The 22,490-nt window shown below is 42.0% G+C and overlaps 2 protein-coding genes and 1 pseudogene across 9 annotated transcripts in view; 2 read left to right on the top strand and 1 right to left on the bottom strand.

Annotated features, from left to right (window-relative positions):
• The window catches only part of Senp1 (SUMO specific peptidase 1), a 68,571-nt gene extending 52,221 nt beyond the window's left edge, over positions 1-16,350 (bottom strand). The window contains exons 1-6 of one of the 8 annotated variants that reach the window (XM_028891925.2): positions 15,634-16,350; positions 9,314-9,361; positions 7,665-7,795; positions 6,375-6,453; positions 5,394-5,435; positions 1,098-1,257 (exon numbers count right to left, since the gene is read on the bottom strand). In XM_028891925.2, the coding sequence (XP_028747758.1) occupies positions 1,098-1,257; positions 5,394-5,435; positions 6,375-6,453; positions 7,665-7,795; positions 9,314-9,317 (416 nt within the window). In that variant the 5' untranslated portion in view covers positions 9,318-9,361; positions 15,634-16,350. The other 7 variants (XM_028891923.2, XM_028891927.2, XM_037197399.1 and 4 more) reach the window with 7 other exon arrangements.
• Positions 12,713-13,865, top strand: LOC114708565 (annotated as a pseudogene).
• A 387-nt stretch (positions 16,351-16,737) lies between the features above and the next one.
• Pfkm (phosphofructokinase, muscle) overlaps positions 16,738-22,490 on the top strand; it is a 46,069-nt gene continuing 40,316 nt past the window's right edge. Inside the window, exons 1-2 of the mRNA XM_037197397.1 lie at positions 16,738-16,834; positions 17,420-17,536. Of these exons, the coding sequence (XP_037053292.1) occupies positions 16,753-16,834; positions 17,420-17,536 (199 nt within the window). The 5' untranslated portion in view covers positions 16,738-16,752. The remainder of the gene's footprint in view (positions 16,835-17,419; positions 17,537-22,490) is intronic.

Here is a 22,490-nt window from a genome sequence, read left to right as displayed (position 1 = left end):
ACCCGCAAGACAATCAGAGACAGGAAGAGATTTGGAGGAGCTTGTGGGAGTTTGAAGGCTTTCACTTGATTGTCAACACTTTAATTTTTACAATATAAATGTACTAATTCTTATATAATTGAGGAATTAAAAAAAGTGGTGAAAACAACCCCCAAGAGTCATGTATTCCCAGAGTCCATGTGCTGATAATCCTCAAGTAAATAAAAGGCACTCTGTTGGTTTCAGTCAATCAGAAAGCTTAGTTAACCAGGAAACTAAATGACCTCACATTCCTCAGACATGTACAGAGAATTTAAGAAGTTATAAGAAGAAAAGCTTTATTAATACATGGGTTGGGAGCCAGACGTGGTGGCACATCTGTCATCTCAGAACCTAGGTGTTGGAGATAGGAGGATCAGAAGTCCAAAGTCATGCTTGCCTACATACTGAGTTTGAGTCCAGGCTGGGCTACATGAGATCTCATCTCCAACAAACAGAAATCAATACACTGATGGGCTGGAAATATAGCTCAGTGGTAGAGTACTTGCTAGCATACACAATTCCCTGGGTATGATTTCCCAACACTGTCAAAACTTAAAAAACAATAAAGTATCGGAGACACCTGTCTTTAATGAGCAATACAGCTCTGGCAAGGGAGTAAGTGCGGTTCATGAGCTGGAGAAAGGTTCTCAATGACTCCTTCCTTCCTTCCTTCCTGAGATTACAAGATGCTTGGCTGTGACTAGCGCAGATGTGGAGCAGCGCAGCCCAGGCAGCTCATGAGGAAGGCTGCAGCCTGCTGAGTGTGCTGCCACTCAAGTGTCGGGGACTGACTTCATGTCCACTTTAGAACCTGCACTGGCTATCTGAACATTATCCTAGAGTCCTAAACACTTACACCCACCAGGACTTCCTTCAAAAGTGTCTCTCTCTTCTGGTGATTTACAAGATTTGGAAATCGTCCAAATTCAGTACAAAGGAAATGGATTGGTAATCTTGTTATGGTATAAAGCCCTAGAATGGTATTACTCATCGAAAATTCTAATGCACATCTATTTTATAGCCTTTTTTCTTATTCCTGAAGAAGGATTTAGGAAGAAGGTAGACAAAAAACGAACCTTGAGGTCTTTCGGGTTTCGAGGTAAAGACTTCGGCTATTTCTTGATTTTTGTAGCGTAGAGACTGATGCTGGAGTGGAGTTTCTCCACTGTCCATTTGCACTTTGACCGAAGGTTCTTGTGTCATCTGAGCCAAGGAAACTGTCTGAGGAAGGGTTATCTAAAATAAAATAAAAGTTTGAATAAGTTGAACAAATAACTAGATCTAGGTCTTTTCATGATTGCAACCATGTTCCATCATTGCATTCCAAAGTAACGTAGCATATTACCATGTCTCTCATGGAAAAAGAGCCCAGTCTCAACTGCCAATAAATCTGCAGTAAGGGAACTTCTACAAACTATAATTGATTCAGCCATACTAACCTGAAAATTGATGAAGGAGCTGAATCCTGCCACAGCCATGTGCCTTATCTGCATCAATGTGACTCCGTGGTGTCCACCAAAAGTCAACATTTTACCCCAACTATATCTTGCAAGCACTCCCAGGCCTGGGCCTGAAAGAAGGTAGGCCAGACCAGTAAGACAGCAGGTGGAGGGCCAAGGAGATCGTAATTCAAACGAACAACAGTTATTGCTTAATGAGCAGCTGGTGTCACTTTTTTCTGTGTGGCTATCATGTCCCCTACTCAGGGAATCTCTCCGAGTACAGATCGAGCTGCTGCCCATACAGGCTGGCTTATGGCAGGAATGACTGCTATCTACCTCCGGTTCTAGTACGATCTTCAGTTTCTTAAAGCCACAGTCATCAGATGGATCATTAATATTCCAATGTTTGCTACTACAATCAGACTGAGGATTGTTATTTTAATTTTATGAATCCTGGATTATGAACTAGAGTGACAAAAACTCTTCAAGTTTTAGCTAGGAGTAGCAGAATAATTTCTATGCCTTCCTTTCTCTATCGGGGGACCACATGAATTAAAACAGCTCTGATAAAGTAATTTCAGACAATAGGCTATGGAATTCTAAGGAGCTTCAGTGGAAACATATGAATGATAATTCTCTAGTCTCAGAATTTGTGTCTTATACTAACAATATTCTCAAGCTCTCCTTTCAAAGGACATTTAGAGAATTTTGCACAACAGTATGCATTTATGTTATTTAAAGTATTTAGGGTGGGTATGGTGATACACACCTGTAATCTTAGGACTTGAGAAGCTGAGATAGGCCAATCACAAGTTTAAGGCCAGCTTTGGCTACTGTGAGATTATCTCAACACACATATGCAAACACATATGTGTATGTACACACACACACACACACACCTTAGTCTGTCTTCTAATACTCTACCCAAATACAACAGCCTTTAAAAAGAAGGCTCCTTAAGTAAACCATAAAAACAGGATTTGGGGCAAAGAGGATGAGGGGGAGAAAACTCAATCCAAGGTGCTGTTAGGATCAAATGATTCACCAGGCAGTGCAGTCACTTAGGCTCATAATTAAAATAAGTAAATTCATTTTCAAAATGAATCAGAACTTTCTTCCTCTCTAGTAAACATGTGGGCTTAACATGTGTGACTACTGTTACTCTAAGGGCAGACATGTGAGAGTCGTAGTAAGAAACCCAGAAAACAATGCTTGCCAAATGCAAAGTAGTAACAGTAGAAATAATCAGCTTTCCCACTTTTTGCTAAATGATCTAACTAAAGATGTTTTGAGGAAGAAATCTGTTAAAAAATAGAAATCATCTTGATAGATGTGAAATTTGAGATCCAGGGTAAGTCAGAACAGCCTTCCCTAGAGCACTCACTGGAGAAGGGAAGCATGGGCTCAGGCAGGTGGTCTAGCCCTAGCCAATGGCATTGCTGAAGAACCCTTAATCGCTGGTAGGGATAGGGGACTAATAGCAGGCTGCAAACCTTTTTTTTTTTTTTAAAAGAAAAATTTAACCTGTTATTTTGTCATCACTAAGAAATTAGAGTTACAAAGCCAGAAACAAGGTAATTTATTAAGTGTTCAGACATGCGCACAGAAGCAGAATACAATGAAAATGTAGTCGTGGTTATGTTCTGAGGAAATGACTGAACGCTTTGCTCTGCAGGTTCTCTGCAGAGACAGGCTGCGTGTTTATGACCATAACGAGCCATATTAAAAACAAGAGCATGTTCCACCGCTCAGAGGCTCACTGCTCCTCTCCCCTCAAGCTCTTACCTATGGAATCTATAATAAACTTCTCTCTACAACTCAAAAAAAGGGGAGAATGTGTCAGATAATCATTCACTGTGAAAGTACCCCTTTATTTCTCCTGCTAACATTGGGATTTATTAGTTACTGTAGTAACAGGACACTAAAAAAAAACCCAAACCTACTACTAAACTAGCTTAATAACCTAATTTAACATATTTTCCAAAGATATTGATAAATTTAAAGCAATAGAAAATTCTTTTTGTCTCCATCTACTTTTTTATTGCTCACTTGGATTAAAAACACTTCAAATTTTTCCAGTGTGCTCTTCATTCATAAGAGTGGCTATGGCAGTCAAAGTGTTGCATTTATGTTTTCTAAACAATTCAGAAAAGTCACTTCCTTTTGCCAGTCTGCGGAGACTTTCTGAAAGGCCTTATCCAGAGACAGACAGGTCCGACAGAACAATAAACCACGGGCTCCAGATGGGCCTTCCGGTCTATTTTCATCTTGCAGAAGACAGAGGATGGCAGAACAGCAGACGAGCACCAGCAGTGCATGGTCAGACTTCACCGGGTCCCTGGAGACCCACACCGAGCCCCAGCACAGGGTGCGCTCAGAGTGACTGACCGCATTCAGGCAGACAGCAGAGACAAGGGTGTGCGGGGCTTGGAAAGAATCAGAATGGGTATGCCAAGGAAAAAGGTTTTAAAGTATCTGGTAAAAAGCAGCTTTGTTTTTGTGTGGTGCTGGGGATCAAACCCTGGGCCCTATGGATGTATAGTAGATGTAAAATGCTGACTGTCAGCTTGTTTAATCGAGAACTAGGTGAACCTGACAGATGAGCAGAGCCAGTTTCAATCTGCAGATAGTACACAGAGAATGAGGGAAAGAGCGCTCAGCCTTCCCTCTTCAGCAGGACTTCAGTACTCAGTTATTTCTCTCTCGTGTATACAAAACTATTACAAAATACTTTTATTTTCTTAAAAAGGTCACAAATTCAAGTGAGAGATCAACTTTAGTGAAAGATTTTTGGTATGGGGATCAACTTGTGGTATGATGATAAACACAGGAAAAGTGTAATAACTCAACACTTTGTGGCTGGAATCTGGTCAAATATTGCCACAGTCAAGAGAAAGAGGAACTGGGATAATCCCAGATATATCTTTGTCAGTATTAAAGTTCAACTAAAATTTAAGGAAAAAACTATATGAATGCTTTCAAGTGGTGTTAATAATAATAATCAACAATGGCAAAGGTATAGTGGACTTAAGCCCTAGGAAAAACAATGATGACCCAAATGAGGGCACTGGGCATTTACCCCAAATCATAAAGCCTTGGGGCCCAATTGTACTTCAGAATTACAAACTTGGAATTTTAGCAAAATAACCTGTTATTCTATGACACTTGCCAGTATAATCTGGAGCAGCCCTCTATAAGCAAATATTGGTACATGCAGCAAAAAGGGTATACTATTTATAGGGATAAGTGAAGTCAAAACAGACAACTCTTCATTTTAGCTCATGTAGGTTTTAACATCAAATCTAAAAAAATGTTTTTAGAGCTTTTGGAGTTTGAAACTACACATAAGGGATTATGACTGTGCCTAACAATTCCACAGATTAAAAATCAGCAGAAAGCAATAAATGTGGAGAACATGTGAATGGATAGAAAACAAATGTATGCCATGAATATATGCAGAGATAAATCAGAAGAGGTCAAAGAGAGTGGAGTTAAATAAGATTTGGTTTTTAATCAAGGGGTGTAAATAATTTTCTATATGACTGTTTATTATGAAGCAATTATTTTAAACAAATGGAATGCTTCTATCCTATGGTAAACTGGCATATGAAATAACAAGCAAACACAGCATGATTCAAATGGAAATATTAAGGATCTGATTTCATTAACTACTCAACTGTTCTTTCTGTAGGATTAATAATGAACTATCTATCACACCAGATTTCTTTGTTCACCAAAAAGCCCTTTTCAATAATAATGGCAAAAGAGTTACTTTCTGAGTTCCTTTTCACCACTGAAATCAATCACACATACTATGTAGAGGCCACTGCCCATCCTGAGGGGAAATCTAGTGCCCAAGGTGTAGTACCACCCACCTAAATAACCCACACTTAAATATAATATATAAGTCTAAAAGAACATCATACTAACGTCTTTTTAGGGGAGGAGATCTCATCTTGCTGACAAAGAATCCTGAGGAAGCCAAATAATAATAATTATTATGTGCATTTTTATTCATATTTATCATAAGCTTATCCTTATCAAAAAACCCTCTCATGTAGGCAGACTCTACGATATTCCTGTTATTCCCGTACTTGTGGTAAAATGGGATTTTAAGTGACAAGACCTGGGAAGACCACTGTAATCTTCCGGAGTCACGGTGCCCAGAGACCATGGGCAAAGACTTAGTTATCCAGGTCAGGGGCAGAACACTGTCAGAGCCTAAACCTTAGGAAGAGGCAGACAACAAGGCCGCTGGCCAGGGACAGGAGTCACTTAGAGAATGCTAACTTCTATCCTGGGTCCCAGGTTGAGTAGCAAAGTCCTTGAATACACAGGCATATGGCTGTGGCAGGCGCTAGACAAAAACGTGTAGTTAACGTGTCCTGCCCTGAAGGAGGAACGAACTCGGACAGAAATACATTTTCAGGTTTAATTGTTTCAAGAATAGAAATAAGTTAGCCATGTGGTTTAAATCAATATGAAACAAATACACTTTGTATTACATTCACAGTAAAAACAAAACAAAACCAAAAAACAAAGCTATTTTACTTTCTATAATAAAATAGACCAGGAGGAGATTACAAAAAAACTTTCCCAGTCAAAAGTTAGTATTTGGTTGGCATTAAATCCAAACTATCATAGCAACTAAATGCAAACACATAAATACCTTATTAAAACAACGTGTTAATGGGAAAATGCTGTGTTACTTTTGACAATGCTTTCACCTTTTTTTATAGTGCCGGCTGGGGAGGAAACCCAGGGCTTTGAGCATAACAGGTAAGTCTCTACCACTGTGCCATGTCCCAACACCTGATAATGTTTTCACTTTTAGAGATGGTAAACACAATGTATTTGCTATAAGAAACATGAAGGGTGACTGGTGACTTGAATACAAGCAAGGAGCCATACCTGAGTAATGATGATAAGCTGCACTTCTTGTAGAACATGGGGAAAGTCGGTCCAAAGTCCCCTGCCTGGAAGGCAGGATCTAAAACAGAAGATTGTTTTCTTAAAACAGACTTTTGACAAAGAGACTAGAAGACTACATACACTAAGGAAAACATTACTAAACAGGATTATGATATACTCTGTAACCCACTATACTATGTATATATCTACTGTATTATAAATATGCTGTATACTAACAAGAAAAAGACAATTTGGTGAAATTATTCAGATTTAAGGGGAAATATGGGAAATAACTACCTGCTCTACAACTTACAGAATGTTCATTGGATGGCATAACTGCATTTACTATATTCTATCAGAAAATAAGCTGTAACATGTTACAGAAGCCGAGAATATCAACTTGGTTTTGATTCTTTTGATCACTTTACAGACTTGATAACAGGGATGCTGTTGCAATCTTAGCATGCACATAAAATAGAAACGTATGCAAAACTCTCATGACTTGGGGGACCAGTGCCTAACCTGCTACACTGGAGCAGATTCACACAGCAACAAATGATCTCATTCAAATTACCAAGGGCTTTTCTACTGAGCAAGACTATTTTCTTTGTTTTAATTTAAAACATTACATTTATTTCTTGTACATCCCACGGCATAAGTGAGGAGGCAGAGGACAACTTGAAGGAGGCAGTTCTTTCCACTAGCAGGGCCATCAGGCTTGGCAGCAAGGGCCTGGATCTGCTGAGCCATCTCTCTGGCCCAAGGCTGCTTCCCAGCAGTGGTCCTGTTACTTTAGCATGCATACAAGTCAGCGAGGGATGCTTTTACAGTACAGCTCTGTCCCAGTGGGAGACACAAGACTCTGCATTGCCACCAGGGCCCCGGCAATGCACATGCTGCGTTCTGGGCCAGACCTTGAAACACGATGAATTACATCACAGCCAAGCTCTGTGATGGATGTGCTCTGAATGGCTGTGCACCCGCCCGCCTCAAGCTAATGCTTAGTGATTTTAAGACCTAGTTTAAAAGAACAGAGATCTATGTGTCAACAGTTTAATATCTAGAGGAACCATGAAGAGCTTTCTAAAAAATATTATTCTTAATTCATATATCATCTGTTTTGTTTTAATTTTCTTATCTTAAACCAAGCAGAAATTCAAACACTAAAATTATTTATTCTAAAAAGTTCACATGCTTGGATTTTTTTAGTGTGGCATTCAAACTGTATCAGATGAATATTTATAATGAACAAAACAATTATTTTATTAAAGGGAAAAAATTATTCCTAACCTGCTGGTCAGAAAGTGAAAGCTGGTCCTCTGGAAAACATGACTGTGGCAGGAGATGAGTTTTGAAGGTGGAGTTGTGGTTCACTAAAGTCACTTCTCCAGCATCCATCTTCATCCCATCAGCAGTATCGTCTAGGGAGAGTCCAGATTAGATCCAAGTCACACAACCTTCCAATAATAGTTTCCTACGAGTCAATCTTTTCACCTAATAAAAGGGATTCTCGCCGGGCGGTGGTGGCGCACGCCTTTAATCCCAGCACTCGGGAGGCAGAGCCAGGCAGATCTCTGTGAGTTCGAGGCCAGCCTGGGCTACCAAGTGAGCTCCAGGAAAGGCACAAAACTACACAGAGAAATCCTGTCTCGAAAAACCAAAAATCAAAACAAAAAACAAAAACCTGTTCATACTGGTTCATTTCCTCTCCTCACTCAGAACAGTGCCTTAAACCTGAGCCAGGAGTCGGGAAGACGGCTCCATAGGTAGGAGTGCTCACTGGACAAGCGGGAGACCTGTTTGAATCCCAGCCCCCATGTAAGCTGTAGACCTGGCTGTGTCTGCCTGTAACCCCAGCACTGTGGGGTAGAGCACTGACCAGCCATCGAACCTAGCCAAAACAGTAAGCTTCCAGGTCAGTGTTAGTCCGTCTTAACGGAATAAGACAGACAGGATATTCAAAATCCCCTCTGGGCAAGCATACCTACACATATATGTCATGTACCCTCCCCCCACATACCAGCCATTAAAAACTCAATCCACTTGATTTTGCTGTAAAATAAAGTAAATTTATTCATATGGCTCTTTGTATCATCTCATCTCGATGGCCACAGTACCATGGCAGAATCTGACTTCCGAAACATCTGTACCATCAAGAGCTAAGATAGGAACGCAGTGACTCACACTGACAGCAGCCGTGAGAAAGTGGAAACAGATGAGGAGAGGGAGAGTGCGGACCAAGGAAAGAAGAGAGTGCATGGGGGGGTGGGCATGGAGGAAAAGTAAAGAAAAGGTTAAGGTGAAGTTAAAGAAATCATGGATGCAGCCATTTCAACTTATTCCTAAACCAGCTGCTATTTCTGTACACCGAGCTCCTTTACAGATAAAATGCCGTGAATGAAATGGGGAAATGTTCTGATTGCAAAGTTTCCATATCACTAGCAACATCAACTATTTTCCTTCCTCAGATTCCTTATCCTACAGGAGGCAGTGAGCCCCAGTACTACAGAACAGGGCCTGAACTCTGCTGGATACAGTGTATGACTCCCAGCAGGTTTCTAAACCTGCATCTCACTCTCCTTATTGACACACTGTTTTTACAATCCTGCATATTTTGTACACACAATTCGGTAATGAAATGAATTAACGTAAATTAAGTACTTGGAGTAGATACACAGCAGACATAATAAATACTGTTAGTGTGCATTTGTTTTTTCAATGAATAAGAAAATGATCTTAAATGATTCTGTAAGCAATGTATTAACCAAAGGAAAAGAATGCTGAGTATATGGTAATATTTAATTAGGACTAAGATCTTGTAATATTATTACTATGCACAAAGACACAAACTTAGCAAATACTTGGAAAACTCGATCTTTCCCTCCAGCCTAACTAGTCAGTAACCAAGAGGGCTGAATGACCGCTTTAGTTAGTCTTACCCATTTCAGGTCTTTTTACATCACTGACTTTAGCAAAGATACAAAATCCTATAAAAGAAAACACAAAACATAAATATTACACCATGAAGCATCTAGTTCAAATATTATATCAGGAACTTACACAGATGTGACATTTATGTCATTAATGGAGAAAAATGGCAAAGGCTATTGATCTGTTGAGAAAAAAACTGAAAAATACAATCGGTCTGAGGTGTTTGCAAACCCTGCTGCAAACTACTCTGCATTAGACAGCAGTTACAGACAGCCCGAGAATCACAGGTCATCAAAGCAGAAATCAAGAAGCCAACCCTCGGAGACTGAACCATGTGGATAAAAATCAGACAGTTAGTGACTGCAATGAAATTACAACTAGGAATTCTTCCTACTCCACTGCTTTTTCTATTACCTCATAGTAAAACATTTTCTCAGCAAGTGACCGATTTTCTGGCCCTAAGATTCTCTTCTATAAATCGTGTTAACGGACAACAAAACGACAAGAATTACTGAGTGCAGTCAAGGAACACTTTCAGTTGTACAAGGCACTCCTCCTCTGCCACCCCCTCCAACATTATCCATCAAACTGCTAAAAACCAGGGTGGGAACACAGCTCGGTGGCAAACCCTTGCATAGCATATACAAGGTCCTTTATTCACTCCTTAGTGCCAAACCAACCAACCAAACCAAATCAAACCAGCTTAAACTAAAGCTCCTCTATCTATACAGAGGTCCCCCTCACACAGGAGGTATGTTGCAAGGCTCCCGGTATATGTCTTGCTGGGAACAGGCAGAAGCACCTTGTCTTAAGTATTTTGCCTTCAGACTCCATTTTACCTGTAGGGTGAAATAAAGTTCGGGTTCCCAAGCCCAGGGGAGCTGGGAAACGTCCAATAGCTGGCCCATCTCCTCCTTAAACCACAGTTCTCTAGAAACATGGCTGTTCCCAACAACAGATAGGACAAATGAATCTGATTGGCTGTTCTGAAAGGCTTGCATTGTCTATCTGATGGAACATTCAGGAAGCCCCTAATCTTCGAATTCTGACTGGTGAAAATTATAACCTGGCAACAAATGTTTGTGATTTTTATACTTAAATACTTGCTTCAACTGGCATTTGGGATGGCAGTTCGGGCCCCTCGGTCTGTTCTGCGGCCCTGACTGATTAGCCCCGCCCCCTCCCCCTCTTCTTTTGTGCTGCCCTGCATGAAGTCTTGCTTTGTGGTAACTCCTTGTGTCTGCTTGTGTTGATTCCGAGCCTCGGAACACAACTGTCTGAAACAGCAAGTGGTACTGAATTGTGCACACACTTCTTATATACACCTAGGAAGGTTTGATTTAAATTAGAACAAGAGATTAACAACAGTAATAAAAACAGAACAGTTTGAGAGGCAGAGGCAGGCAGATCTCTGTGAGTTTGAGACCAGCCTGGTCTACAGAGTGAGTTCGAGGCCAGCTAGAGCCACACCGTGAAACACATACTCTGTGTGTATGGGTTCCTATATCGTCTATCTCAAAACAGAGAATTTCCCATTTATTTTCTAAATACGGTTGATTGTAGCTGCAACTGCAGAAAGTGAAGTTACAGATAATGAATTTTCCCAGAAAAGGGTTGGGGTAGTTAAGAGCCTAACTGCTCGGAGCTACTTAAATAACATAACCCACTTTCAGTGGCGTAGTTAAGAAGACTGAGCACTTGATCATCAGGCCCACAGTCCTCCTGAATCCTCAAAGTAGTCAAGGGACTATGTGATGTCAACAGACTTTCTCAATGGTCCCAACGACAAAGAGCTTACAAGGAAGGCTGCTTCAGTGAGCAGAGTGCCTGGGCCTGCCAGGAAAGATTCCCCAGAAGGTTTAAAACTTAAGATTTAGGTTTCAACTATTTCTAAATGCTCAACGTAACAAAAAGCTTCTATTTAGAATTTCTGCAGGCTATCTTCCCCTTTCTATTTTAATAGGGTAGAATTCTTTTTTTTTTTAAGAGTATTTTATTTTATGTGTATGAATATTTGCCTGTGTACCATGTGCATGCCTAGAGCCTGTGGAGATCAGAAGAGGCCATCAGATCCCCCAGAACTGGAGTTATGCATACTTGTGAGCCACCATGTGGGTGGAGGGAGTTGATCCTAGGTCCTCTGGAAGAGCAGCCAGAGAGCTTAACCTCCTGCTATTCCTCCTGCCTTAGGGAAGAATTTTTTTAGGGTCCAGATTAATGTGGGGGGAGGAGAATCCTACCAACCAAGGTCACCTTCTAATTGTGATTAGCCCACCCCACACACCTTTTTTAAAAAAGAATGCCAAGCCAGGTGGTGGGGGCCACTTAATCCTAGCACTCGGGAGGCAGAGGCAGGTGGATCTCTGTGAGTTCGAGGCCAGACTGGTCTACGGAGCGAGTTCCAGGACAGGCTCCAAAGCTACACAGAGAAACCCTGTCTAGCCAAAAAAAAAAAAAAAAAAAGAAAGAAAGTTCCAGGACAGCCAGAGCTGTTACACAGAGAAAATGAAGAGGAAGAAAGAAGAAGGAAGGTGGAGGAGGAAGAGGAGGAGGAGAAGACAACCAATTTAAGACTAGGGTATCCAGACCTTAGAAGGCAGAAAGATTTCGAGTTTGCGGCCACTCTGGAATATACAGCGAGATGCTCTCTCAAAAAGAAAGAAACGAACCCTCTGGTATCCAGTAGAACTATCCCAGTTCATTTCTTTTTCATTTTAGAGATGTGCAGGGGGAAAACACTCTAGATATGAGTAATTCAGAAAAGTTCAATGACTTGCATGAACTCACACAGATGGGACAAAAGTCCCAAGACTCCCTCATCAAGAGCACATCTGGAGCACAGCACAGCTTCAATCCTCAAACATCCCATTCAGAGACTCGGCTGGGCAACCGAAAAATAACCTCCAGCTAGCTTTGGGTACTCGATCATGGCTTCTGTCTGTAGATGACTAAAGCTCCACATTTATACCTTAATACACATACACCTTGCTTCTGTGGTGTGCTGGTACCTTCATTCATAATGGTGTTGGAATAAGAGATTTAAAAAACAAACAACGGCCAGGCAGTGGTGGCGCACGCCTTTAATCCCAGCACTCAGGGAGGCAGAGCCAGGCAGATCTCAGAGCTCCAGGCCAGCCTGGTCTACAAAGAGAGTTCCAGGAAAGGCGCAAAGCTACACAGAGAAACCCTGTCTCAAAAAAAAAAAAAAAAAAGATTCTGCATGAAGTCCTAGATAAGGAACCTTAGATGTCTTCAAATTCTAGCAAAGAAGACAATTTCTCCTTTTAAGAAAATCTTTCTTTCTTGCTGGGTAGTGGTGACACATACCTTTAATCTCAGCACTCAGGAGGCAGAGGCAGGCAGACTTCTGTAAGTTTGAAGCTATTCTGGTCTACAGAGTGAACTCCAGGATAGCCAAGACTACACAGAGAAACCCTATCTCAGGTAAAAGAAAAAGAAAATCGGCAGCGGGCGGCGGCGTTGGCAGAAGATGGAGGCGGTGAAGAGAGCCCTGCCGCGGCGACAGCGAAATGGCGGAGACCGCGATCACCAAGCCCAAGCCGCAGAACCTGAATGACGACGCCTACAGACCGCCCAGCAACTTCCTGGAGATCCACGTGAGTAACCCGCAGGCTGTGGGGGTGGGCCGGGGCCACCTCACAGGGTCAAGACAAATCTTCCTATCTTCAAGCTGAAGGAATCTACTGTTAGGAGATACAGTGACTTGGAATGGTCTCGAAGTGAACTAGAAAGAGAGAGCAAGGTGGTAGTTCCCCCCCTCCCTGAGACGGCAGCTTCCTTTTAGAGGAGATGATGGAATATTTGATGATAATTTCATCGAGGAAAGGAAGCAGGGCCTGGAACAGTTTATAAACAAGGTCGCTGGTCATCCTCTGGCCCAGAATGAGCGTTGTCTTCACATGTTTTTACAGGATGAAATAATAGATAAAAGTTATACTCCATCTAAAGTAAGACATGCCTGAGTTTGGACAGAAGAGGCAGAAACAAGACCATTAACGATTCATCCACACCAATGAAAAAGTTGTAACTAACTTAGCATGCTGCACAGACACTGGTCCACCTGCCTGGGTATACTAACACTCACGCTCCCTGTCATTTCCCTTAGTTCATTTGCTTTAGTGGAACGCCCTCGTTGAGCCTCTCTGCTAGCTCTGCCCCACCGTGTCCGTGTGCACACTGTAGCCTCACAAGCCCCTAGAACCCGAGTCCCTCACTAAAGTTGCTGACTTGGTCTTATCTGCAGGTTCTGTGTGGTGTTCCTTCTGGAATCCGACTGACTAGAACATTTCCCCTACTGTGTGACGCCTCCACTCGGTCCTCATTTATGTGCAGGAGCACAGCGACCGTTTGTCTCCAGGGCCACACACACGAGGTGTGCTTTGTCTGCAGTGTGTCTTTCTTCTGGCCTGTAACCCCTTCACATGGAAGATTAATGAGGGAAATCTTTATATTCTGTATAAAAACAAAATCAAATTTATATACTAAAATCATTTGTCTAAAAATTTAAGTTGTTTTCAAATAAAAGTTGAAATGCAAAAAGAAAAAGAAAATCATTCTAATAATTCATCCCTAGTATGCATCAGTCATTTAGTTTACAGAAAGAATATTAAGCAGCTAGTTAATGTGGAACACAAGTGAAAGAGAAACCTGGGGGGGAGGTGAAGTCTTGACTGCAACAGAATATAAAATGATAAACCAACTAAACTAACACCTTAAGCACCATAACATTCTATGGCTTTAAACAGTATTTAACTTCTTTCATACATATACTTTCTATACTAAGTGTGGAATGCTGGGATACAAATACAAGTAAGATCTGGTCTTTGCCACTTAGAAGTTCACAGGCAAGCCAAGTGTGATGCACACACCTTTAATCCCAGCACTCGGGAGGCAGGGGCAGGCAGATCTCTGTGAGTTCAAGGCCAGCCTGGTCTACAGAGTGAGTTTCAGGACAACCAGGACTGTTATACAGAGAAACCCTGTCTCAAAAAAACAAAACAACAACAACAAAATTCACAGACCAGTAGAGGATGCCAGATGTGTTCCCAGAGACAGCAAAGAAGTCAGTGAAAGAAAAGAAATTACATCACCTCAGCCACAAGTGGCAGAACCTGTTTGTATACTCATCCACTCCCTCTCTAGACTCAGTTCAACAGCTGAGTGACAGGATATCCCCGTTTGCAGTTGGGATAATTAGCTGAATAAATAGGATAAAATGAACCAAGCTCTAAAAGGGAGGGGAGGGCCGGCAGTCTAACAGGAACGTTAAGGTCCATTCACTAAGGTATCACTGTCTCAACGTCGGTGTGATCCACATGTCAGCAAGAGTTCTGAACACAAATTATCTTCATGAAGAATACTTATGCATGTTCTACTTCATCCAGAATTTCCGATTCCAACAAAAACCTTAAGTCAAAGAGTTGGCAGGCTATAAAAGACGACATACATTTTTACAAGAATCACCACCACTCCAACACAAGTAAGTATGCCACATGAACTACATAATTTTAACAACTGTGAGTTTAACGTGATAAAGGAGCAAGTTATTGCCAACAAGATAACAGAAAAACTGTAGAGGTACTGATAAAACAGAAATCACCAAGCTCAAGACCAGAGAAACCTAGCACATGTCCTGAAAGATCACGTTAGGATATAAGAAGAAAAGGTTCGAGACAATTACCAAGATGAGATGAGCCAGGTAAGAAAACTGTGGCAGTTAAGGGGGGTTTCATAACCTGTGCAGAGGGGTCCAGACGCTTCTCTCTGGTGGTGGCACTAGCGATATCACACCTCGGGGAAATATACCACAGGGTAAAAAGAGTTGGAGAACTGTGTGCGTGAGACACAGAAGTAGTCGAGAAGTATCAGTCGGGTCTCGGGGAAGAGGAGAGGTGAAGCAGGTGGGATGGGAAGCGGAACTTCCTTGGTGAAAACAGCTCTCCCTGGGAGAGGACCCTGCTCTGGCGGGAAACTCCTGGACTCCCAACCGGCCTCTTCTCCGTGGACCAGGGGAGCCGGGCGCTGAGAAGGGCCTGCTGTGGCCTCTGGGCGGCGGGTCAGGAGCCAGAGGCCTGAAAGGGCGGCCTGGGCGAGCCCAGCTACCAGCCCCGGGCCAGACAGCCGCCCCCGGACAGCAGGGGGGAGTGGAGGTGGTCCCAGGGGGCGGGGCGGAAGAGAAAGCCCTGTCCCCACCGCGGTCCTCGCTTCCGCTCAGCCCAGCCGAGGCTGGCGGGCCCGGTCCGACACAGCCTCCCGGCCCAGTCTCCCTCCATCCTCACCCCTCCCCCAGTTTCCCGCCGCCACTCACCGAACCGGAACCGGCTGCTAGGCAAAGGAGTTTCCGGCCGGGCGCGGAACGCAAAGCCCGGGAACCTCCGTGAACCGGAACCGTCTTTATAGCACCGGAAGACGGCTAGGCAGCCGCCGAGGAGGGGAGGGGGTGGGGCAGGAGGTCAGAGAGCAGAGAGTTACGGGCTCGTGGGACGCCTGCGCGCGGTGGCCGGGCCTGAGGAGCCAAGGGAGCGTTTGAGTCTAGTCCTAATCGCCCCGTCACCCCAGACGCGGCCTTTTCTCTTTCTCACACTTGGAGTACAGTTAGTGCGTCCGCCGTCCTTTGCTTTTCTCTGTCCCTCGGCTCCCTTACCCGCTGTCTTCTGGTTCCGTTCGTTGATTTTTTTTTTTTTTTTTCCTCTTCATGCTCAGGTTTCCATGGTAGCTTTTCGCTGTGGTCCTGGATTTGTTCTCCCTTCCTTGACAAATGAGGATTTGAGATCTTAAGTCTGTTTCCAACTATATCTTCTGGAAATTAGTGTGCATCTTGTCTGATCACAGGAAGCGGGGCTGGGGAGAGACCAGAGACTGGGAAGAGAAACTTTGGGGACACCTAGGCTTAGACTCCGACAACACGCAGAACCTTACATAAGTGGAGGAATTTAAAACAGTGATTCCTAATGGGGCTCCCCAGAGGTGTTAAACATGTAATCATGCCAGACTTTTTAAGAGAGAATAATGGAGAAGAAATAAGTTTGTTCATTCAGATTATTTACCAAGCTCCTTAATTTAGTAGGCCTGAGGCTCAGACCCTACTTAGAAGCCTTGAAGAGGTGCTTCAGAATAGGTATTCTAGACCCAGTTGATTGCCTGTCTGAATTCAGCCCTGAAGTAGGGAAAAGCTCTGGAACCTCCAGCCTTTCCCAGACTCCCAGCCACTGGAAAAGGGAAGGAGGCGAACTTGCTTGTTCAGGGACCCTGACTTGTATATATAAAAGTAGATCATTTAGATCACCTTATATACTGGTGTTTTTATGTGACTAAGTCCTAAAACCCGGTAGTATTAAGTATGCCTAGACTATGTCAACCTTTGAGACTTTAATTATTCCACAGATCTATTTAATTGGATTAAACTCTTTATTTCTAGGAAATAGCCATGCATAAGGAGGGATTTCATGTGAAATTTTTCATGTGTGTGATTCAGTCTCGCCGAGTAGTCAGGACTACTGAGAGCACAGGTATCATTAATTATGCTACAGTGACAAGGGACAGGTTTTCTCGGAGCTATACAGGATGAGAACTTCTGGTATAATTATAGACTTAAGGGGTGAACTGACCTATTTACTTCTATTCCTAGTTTGTGTTATTTCTTTTCTTTATAAGAGAGATGTTATCCTTATCCCAGACAAATAAGGAAGACTTGGGGAGTTGAGTCAGAATAAGATTTGTGGAACATGGGGTGGGTGTTGATTTCTATTTAATTTATGGATTATTCTAATCTGTCTGGGCTCATTTGTGGGAGTCCTTGTTGTTACTCTAATAGGAACCCCCAAACATGTAAGTCAAGGCCCAGAGAAAAGTGGTTTTCTACTCTAATCGGTAGTAATATGTTCTGCTTTGCCTCTGTTATTATCAAAGACTCGAATCTTCTGGAGGTAAACTAGTTATTTATTGAAAACAATCATCACTTCTTTTAATCTTTTTCACTGTATTTATGGAAAGGGAGTTTTTGCTTGCTAAGCCTCTTAGGCAAAATAAATGTGTAAAGAGCATCCTCTCCCTGAGTCCCACCCTGAGGGTGACCTACAGCTATTGCTTCTCAGATGAGGAAGCTTCAGCTTCCAACGTGATCATATCAACGCAACATCCAAAGACAGATCTCGTCGAGATACTAGAAACTGTGGATGAGCCAAACACCATGGGACCTGTTCTTGAAACTGGTGAGGCATGTGGGTAAACAATGTGGATGGGTGTGAAAAGAGGTATTGGATAGCAAAAGCTTTATTCATAGTATTATGAGTCACAGTAGGCCAAAGTTTAAATTTAAGACACAAGGGGGAAAGTGTGTATGGAGAAAGAGAGGAAGAGCGAGAGAAAAACTGTAGAAAGAAGAATAGTTCTTTTTCATTTCCTCAATATTTGTCTTACTTTTGTTTTTCTGTTGCTGTAACAAAATTACTCAAGGCTGAGTAATGTATAAAACAAAGAGATTTTGTTCACAGCTTAGGAAACTTGAAGCCCAAAAGTGGGCAACTTCTTTTGTTTGGCCTCTGCCAAGGATTCCCTTGGCTGAGCCACATCATAGCAAGATCATAAGCAAGAAAGAGAGATCACGTAATGAAACAGAAGCCAGATAGTGGGGGAGGGGCCGGTTTGTCTATTTTGTATCATCTTTCTTTCACAAGAACTAACTGGGGTCCACAGGAATTCCATCCATTACTTCCCAGGTCAGTACCTCCAATAACCTAATTACCTTCCACCAGACCCCACTCTCAAGGTTTCACCTGTTCCTAATATTGCTGCACTGAATACCACATTTTCAACACATGAAACCTTGAGAGGTACACTCAAAATGTAGCACGAATCCTAATTGGTCTTAATGAAAAACCCGGAGCCAGATATGGGGGTAAATGTGAAAGATCAGAGAGACAAAGGAACAAGTCACAGTCACCTCTCACCTCACCAATTCCTCATACAAAGAGGACTGAGCTCCTTTCTCCCCCCGCCTTATATTCCTTTCTCTGCCCACCCATATCTCTTCCTGCCTCTACCTCCCTTGTGCTGGAAGTAAAGGCATGAGATTCCAAGTGCTGGGAGCAAAGGTGTGTGCCACCACTGCCTGGCCTCTATGGCTAGCTAGTGGCTGGCTTTGCCCTCTGATCTTCAGGCAAGCTTTATTTATTAGCGCATACACAAAATGTCATCAAATTATTTCCAGGCCATAGCGATGTTAAGTCATTTGACTACCATGTTACTCTAAACTATTTAATCTGGCTTCCCTATTGTTAGTAAAATATAAATATAAAATATAAAAATGTTAAACTTCTACATTTAATCTCAGCACTCAGGGGTCAGAGGCAGGTGGATCTCTGTGAGTTCGAGACCAGCCTGGTCTACAGAGCAAATTCCAGGACAGCCAGAGCTACACAGAGAAACCCTGTCTTGAAAAAAACAAAACAAGCAAGCAAAACAAAACAAAACAAAAAAAACTGGTGAAACTTCAATTAATACATTAAATTAAAGAGTTATTATGTTACAAAATGATTCCAAAGACACTAAATTTTATCCTGGGAAAAATTGAACAACGGGTTTCTCTTGTATATTTTAATGAAGATTCAACTCACCAATACTTCATATTAAATTTTAAAAGCATCTATATGTCTCTTCTCAACTAATATATCTTTATTGGAACCAGTTCACTGAAAATATTTCTTTAGTTTCCACTGTGAGCCAGTGACATATTACAAATGATATGTTATAAAACGTGCTGTGTTTTTCTGTTGCAGTAACAAAATGCTCTTGCCAAATAACTTAAGGGAAGAAAGGTTATTTCTACTCACAGTTTCATATGTTTCAGTCTACTTTCCTGGGGAGGACATATGGGGAGAGGAGTTCACATCAGGGGACTGGAGGTTGAGAGTTAAGCCGTGCTTCTGCACGCCCCCCATCTCTCCTCCCTCTTATTCTGCCCAGGATTCTAGCCTATTCGATGGTGCCAGCAACACACAGCACCAGCTTTCCCTTCTTAATAACACTCTCTGCAAGCACCCTCACAGACATGTCCAGAGGTATGTTTACTAATTGCCTGTATGTGTACTTAACCCAATCAACCTGCTGATCTACCAGGAGTTTTTAAATTATTTTGTAAAGTTAGAATACAAAATAATGCATTTCATCATGACATTTGTGCTAATCAAACTGACTCCTCCCATTTATGTGTGTATGTATGTGTAAGTTTGTAGACAGATAGATAGACATATGACTTATCATTATTCTAATACTTACAGTTCAGAAAAGTCCTAGAAATTATTTAGCTCAAATTCCAGAAGGAATTTAGGGCTAAAAAGTTTTCCTTGGGAAGTTAAAAATTGGGGTCTAGAGAGATGGCTCATCAGTTAAGAGCACTAGCTGCTCTTCCAGAGGATCCTGTTTTGATTCCGAGTCCACATGGTAGCTAACAATAGTCTGTAATTTACAGCTCCTGAGGATCTGACACCCTTTTCTGGCCTCCATAGATAGTGCATACACGTGGTGCACACATACATAAAGCCAAATCACCCATACACATAATAGTAAAATAAAATTTAAAATAGAGGTTAACAATTGAATTAACTATTTGAGGGCCTGGGCAATAGATAACAAGATTTATTCATACTTTTTGAGAACGTGCTATCTGAACTCCTTGTATTAGACTCAATAGAAGATGAGAAAATGAACTAGATGCTTTCCCTATTCCTCAGGAGCCAACGTTCCAGGAAAGGCGATATATGAAATTGCATATAAGTTAAGAGGTTGGTGATGCTGGTTCAAAATATTGAATTTCTAAAGATCCCATAGAGATGTAGAAATTAGTGGTGCCAGGCAAGTGCTTAGGCTGTCTGGATAGGTATAGCATGGATGCAGGGACCATTATCCCACATGATCTCAAACCTAATGCTGTCTTCTTTTTTTTTTTTTGTTTTTGTTTTTGTTTTTTCGAGATAGGGTTTCTCTGTGTAGCTTTGCGCCTTTCCTGGAACTCACTTGGTAGCCCAGGCTGGCCTCGAACTCAAAGAGATCCACTTGCCTCTGCCTCCCGAGTGCTGGGATTAAAGGCGTGCGCCACCACTGCCCGTCGTCTAACGCTGTCTTCTTAGTATATCCAGTATACAAAACTCATGAAAAAATAGCTTATATTCAAGAATATAAACTTATTCAAATACGTGGGGTACCGATTTGGCAACTGTGAATGTTCCTTTAATCTGACTTGCTTTGCCCATACACAGTCAGCATCTGGCACCAAACAATAACTCCAGCCAGCAGCTTTGCTCTGCCAGTGAATATGTTCAGGTTGTTTCCAGGTGCCGTATCACTCCTGAATTTCCCATTCTTGCTTGCTCTATACCTAATACTCACCTCATATGGGTGACTCTGTGGGAGTCCAGCTCTAACCTGCTCCCACCTTTTGAAGAGTTCTTAGGTAGAGGAGAGAGGAATTAAGAATTGATAGATAGGCCGGGTGGTGTTGCCGCACGCCTTTAATCCCAGCACTCGGAAGGCAGAGGCAGGCAGATCTTTGTGAGTTCAAGGCCAGCCTGGTTTACAGAGCAAGATCCAGGAAAGGCGCAAAGTTACACAGAGAAACCCTGTCTCAAGAAACCAAAAAAAGAAGAAGAAGAAGAAGAAGAAGAAGAAGAAGAAGAAGAAGAAGAAGAAGAAGAAGAAGAAGAAGTGATAGATAGAAAAATAGACCTAGCCAACGAGAAGAAACACAGAATCACTTCAGGAGGGCCTGGGTCAATACCCACCAGGCTTGTCCTTTATTGGAAAGGGCTTTTTATAATATGCCAATAGGAGAGGGAAAAGACCTTCCCCTTGCAAGATCAAAGCACACTGTACAACAAAGTATAGACCCTTCCAAACACCTGGTAAACATTTCCGTGGCCAAATCATCTCCTTACGCAGCCCTGCTGGGTAAAGCAAGATCAGATTCTCTGACACTGAGTAAGTTCTCACTAGGAAGCCTCTGTGGGCTCCCACAGGTTCCTCTTCTTAATAATATAAAGAGCCCCTCAGACCTCTCAGATGGACTGTGCCTGTCTTAGGTTGCTTTCTTCACTAGACAGCCTTTCCCGTCTTTGAGATACACTTTCTACCAAGTGTACTCAGTGTTAGGTTGACAGCTAGCAAAAAGGACATACTTGTCTCTGACTACCAGCCTCTGGCAGGGAAGGGTGCAGAGCTTAACCCTATACAGCTCTGAAAATGCTTTTCCACTAAGAGCTTACAAGTAGCTGGAATTACCACAGCACTACTCCTGTTCCCTATGACTGCCACACCTCCCAGTAAAGGAGTAGAAGATGATAAAGATAGATGGCCTTTTTGAATGGGTCTAAGATGTCTATAGCTGTCTTAGCTGCACCAAGCCCCTTTTTAAGTCAATAAACTCTTGATGCAACCGCATCAAATAAATCAATAAACTTCTGTGCAGCCCCATCAAATCTAAAGACTCCTTAGCATCACCATTAACATTAACAGGTTAACATAATTCTAGAATAAACATTACTGTACACAATTATAGTTCTTACAAACTTATATCCAAAAGCAAACTCTCAATAGAACTATTTACAATTTTTGCTAACAAAAATTGTGTACGTTAACATAGGCTGCAATTAATCTACTCAAGGGACAAGAAAAAATATATATTTAAAGATTTATTTATTTATTATATATACAGTGTTCTGTTCTGTCTGCACATATCCTTGCAGGCCTGAAGAGGGCACTAGATCTCATTACAGATGGTTGTGAGCCACCATGTGGTTGCTGGGAATTGAACTCAGGACCTTTGGAAGAACAAGCAGTGCTCTTAACCTCTGAGCCATCTCCCCAGCCCGAAAATATATTTTTTAAAGAATTAAAGAGACTGAGGAATATAACTCCTCCCTTTCTTTATAATTTTTTCAGCTGCATCTTGAGCCTGGGTAGAAAAAACAAATTTCTCTATACTTACACCAAACAGTCCCATTTTTACACAAAAGTTTCATGAGTCACCATAGTTAATAAAGTATATATGCATACACAAAACAGTTCCATTACAATTGAACCACTCCTGTCCATTCATTTCTTTTTCTTTCTTTCTTTTTTCTTCCTTCCTTTCTTTCTTCCTTCCTTCCTTCCTCCCTTCCTTCCTTCCTT

The sequence above is a fragment of the Peromyscus leucopus genome, chromosome 20 (assembly GCF_004664715.2).
Source record: "Peromyscus leucopus breed LL Stock chromosome 20, UCI_PerLeu_2.1, whole genome shotgun sequence".
Lineage (NCBI taxonomy): Eukaryota > Metazoa > Chordata > Mammalia > Rodentia > Cricetidae > Peromyscus > Peromyscus leucopus.
Note: the sequence above shows the minus strand (reverse complement) of the source record. Positions and strands in the feature narration are given on the sequence as shown.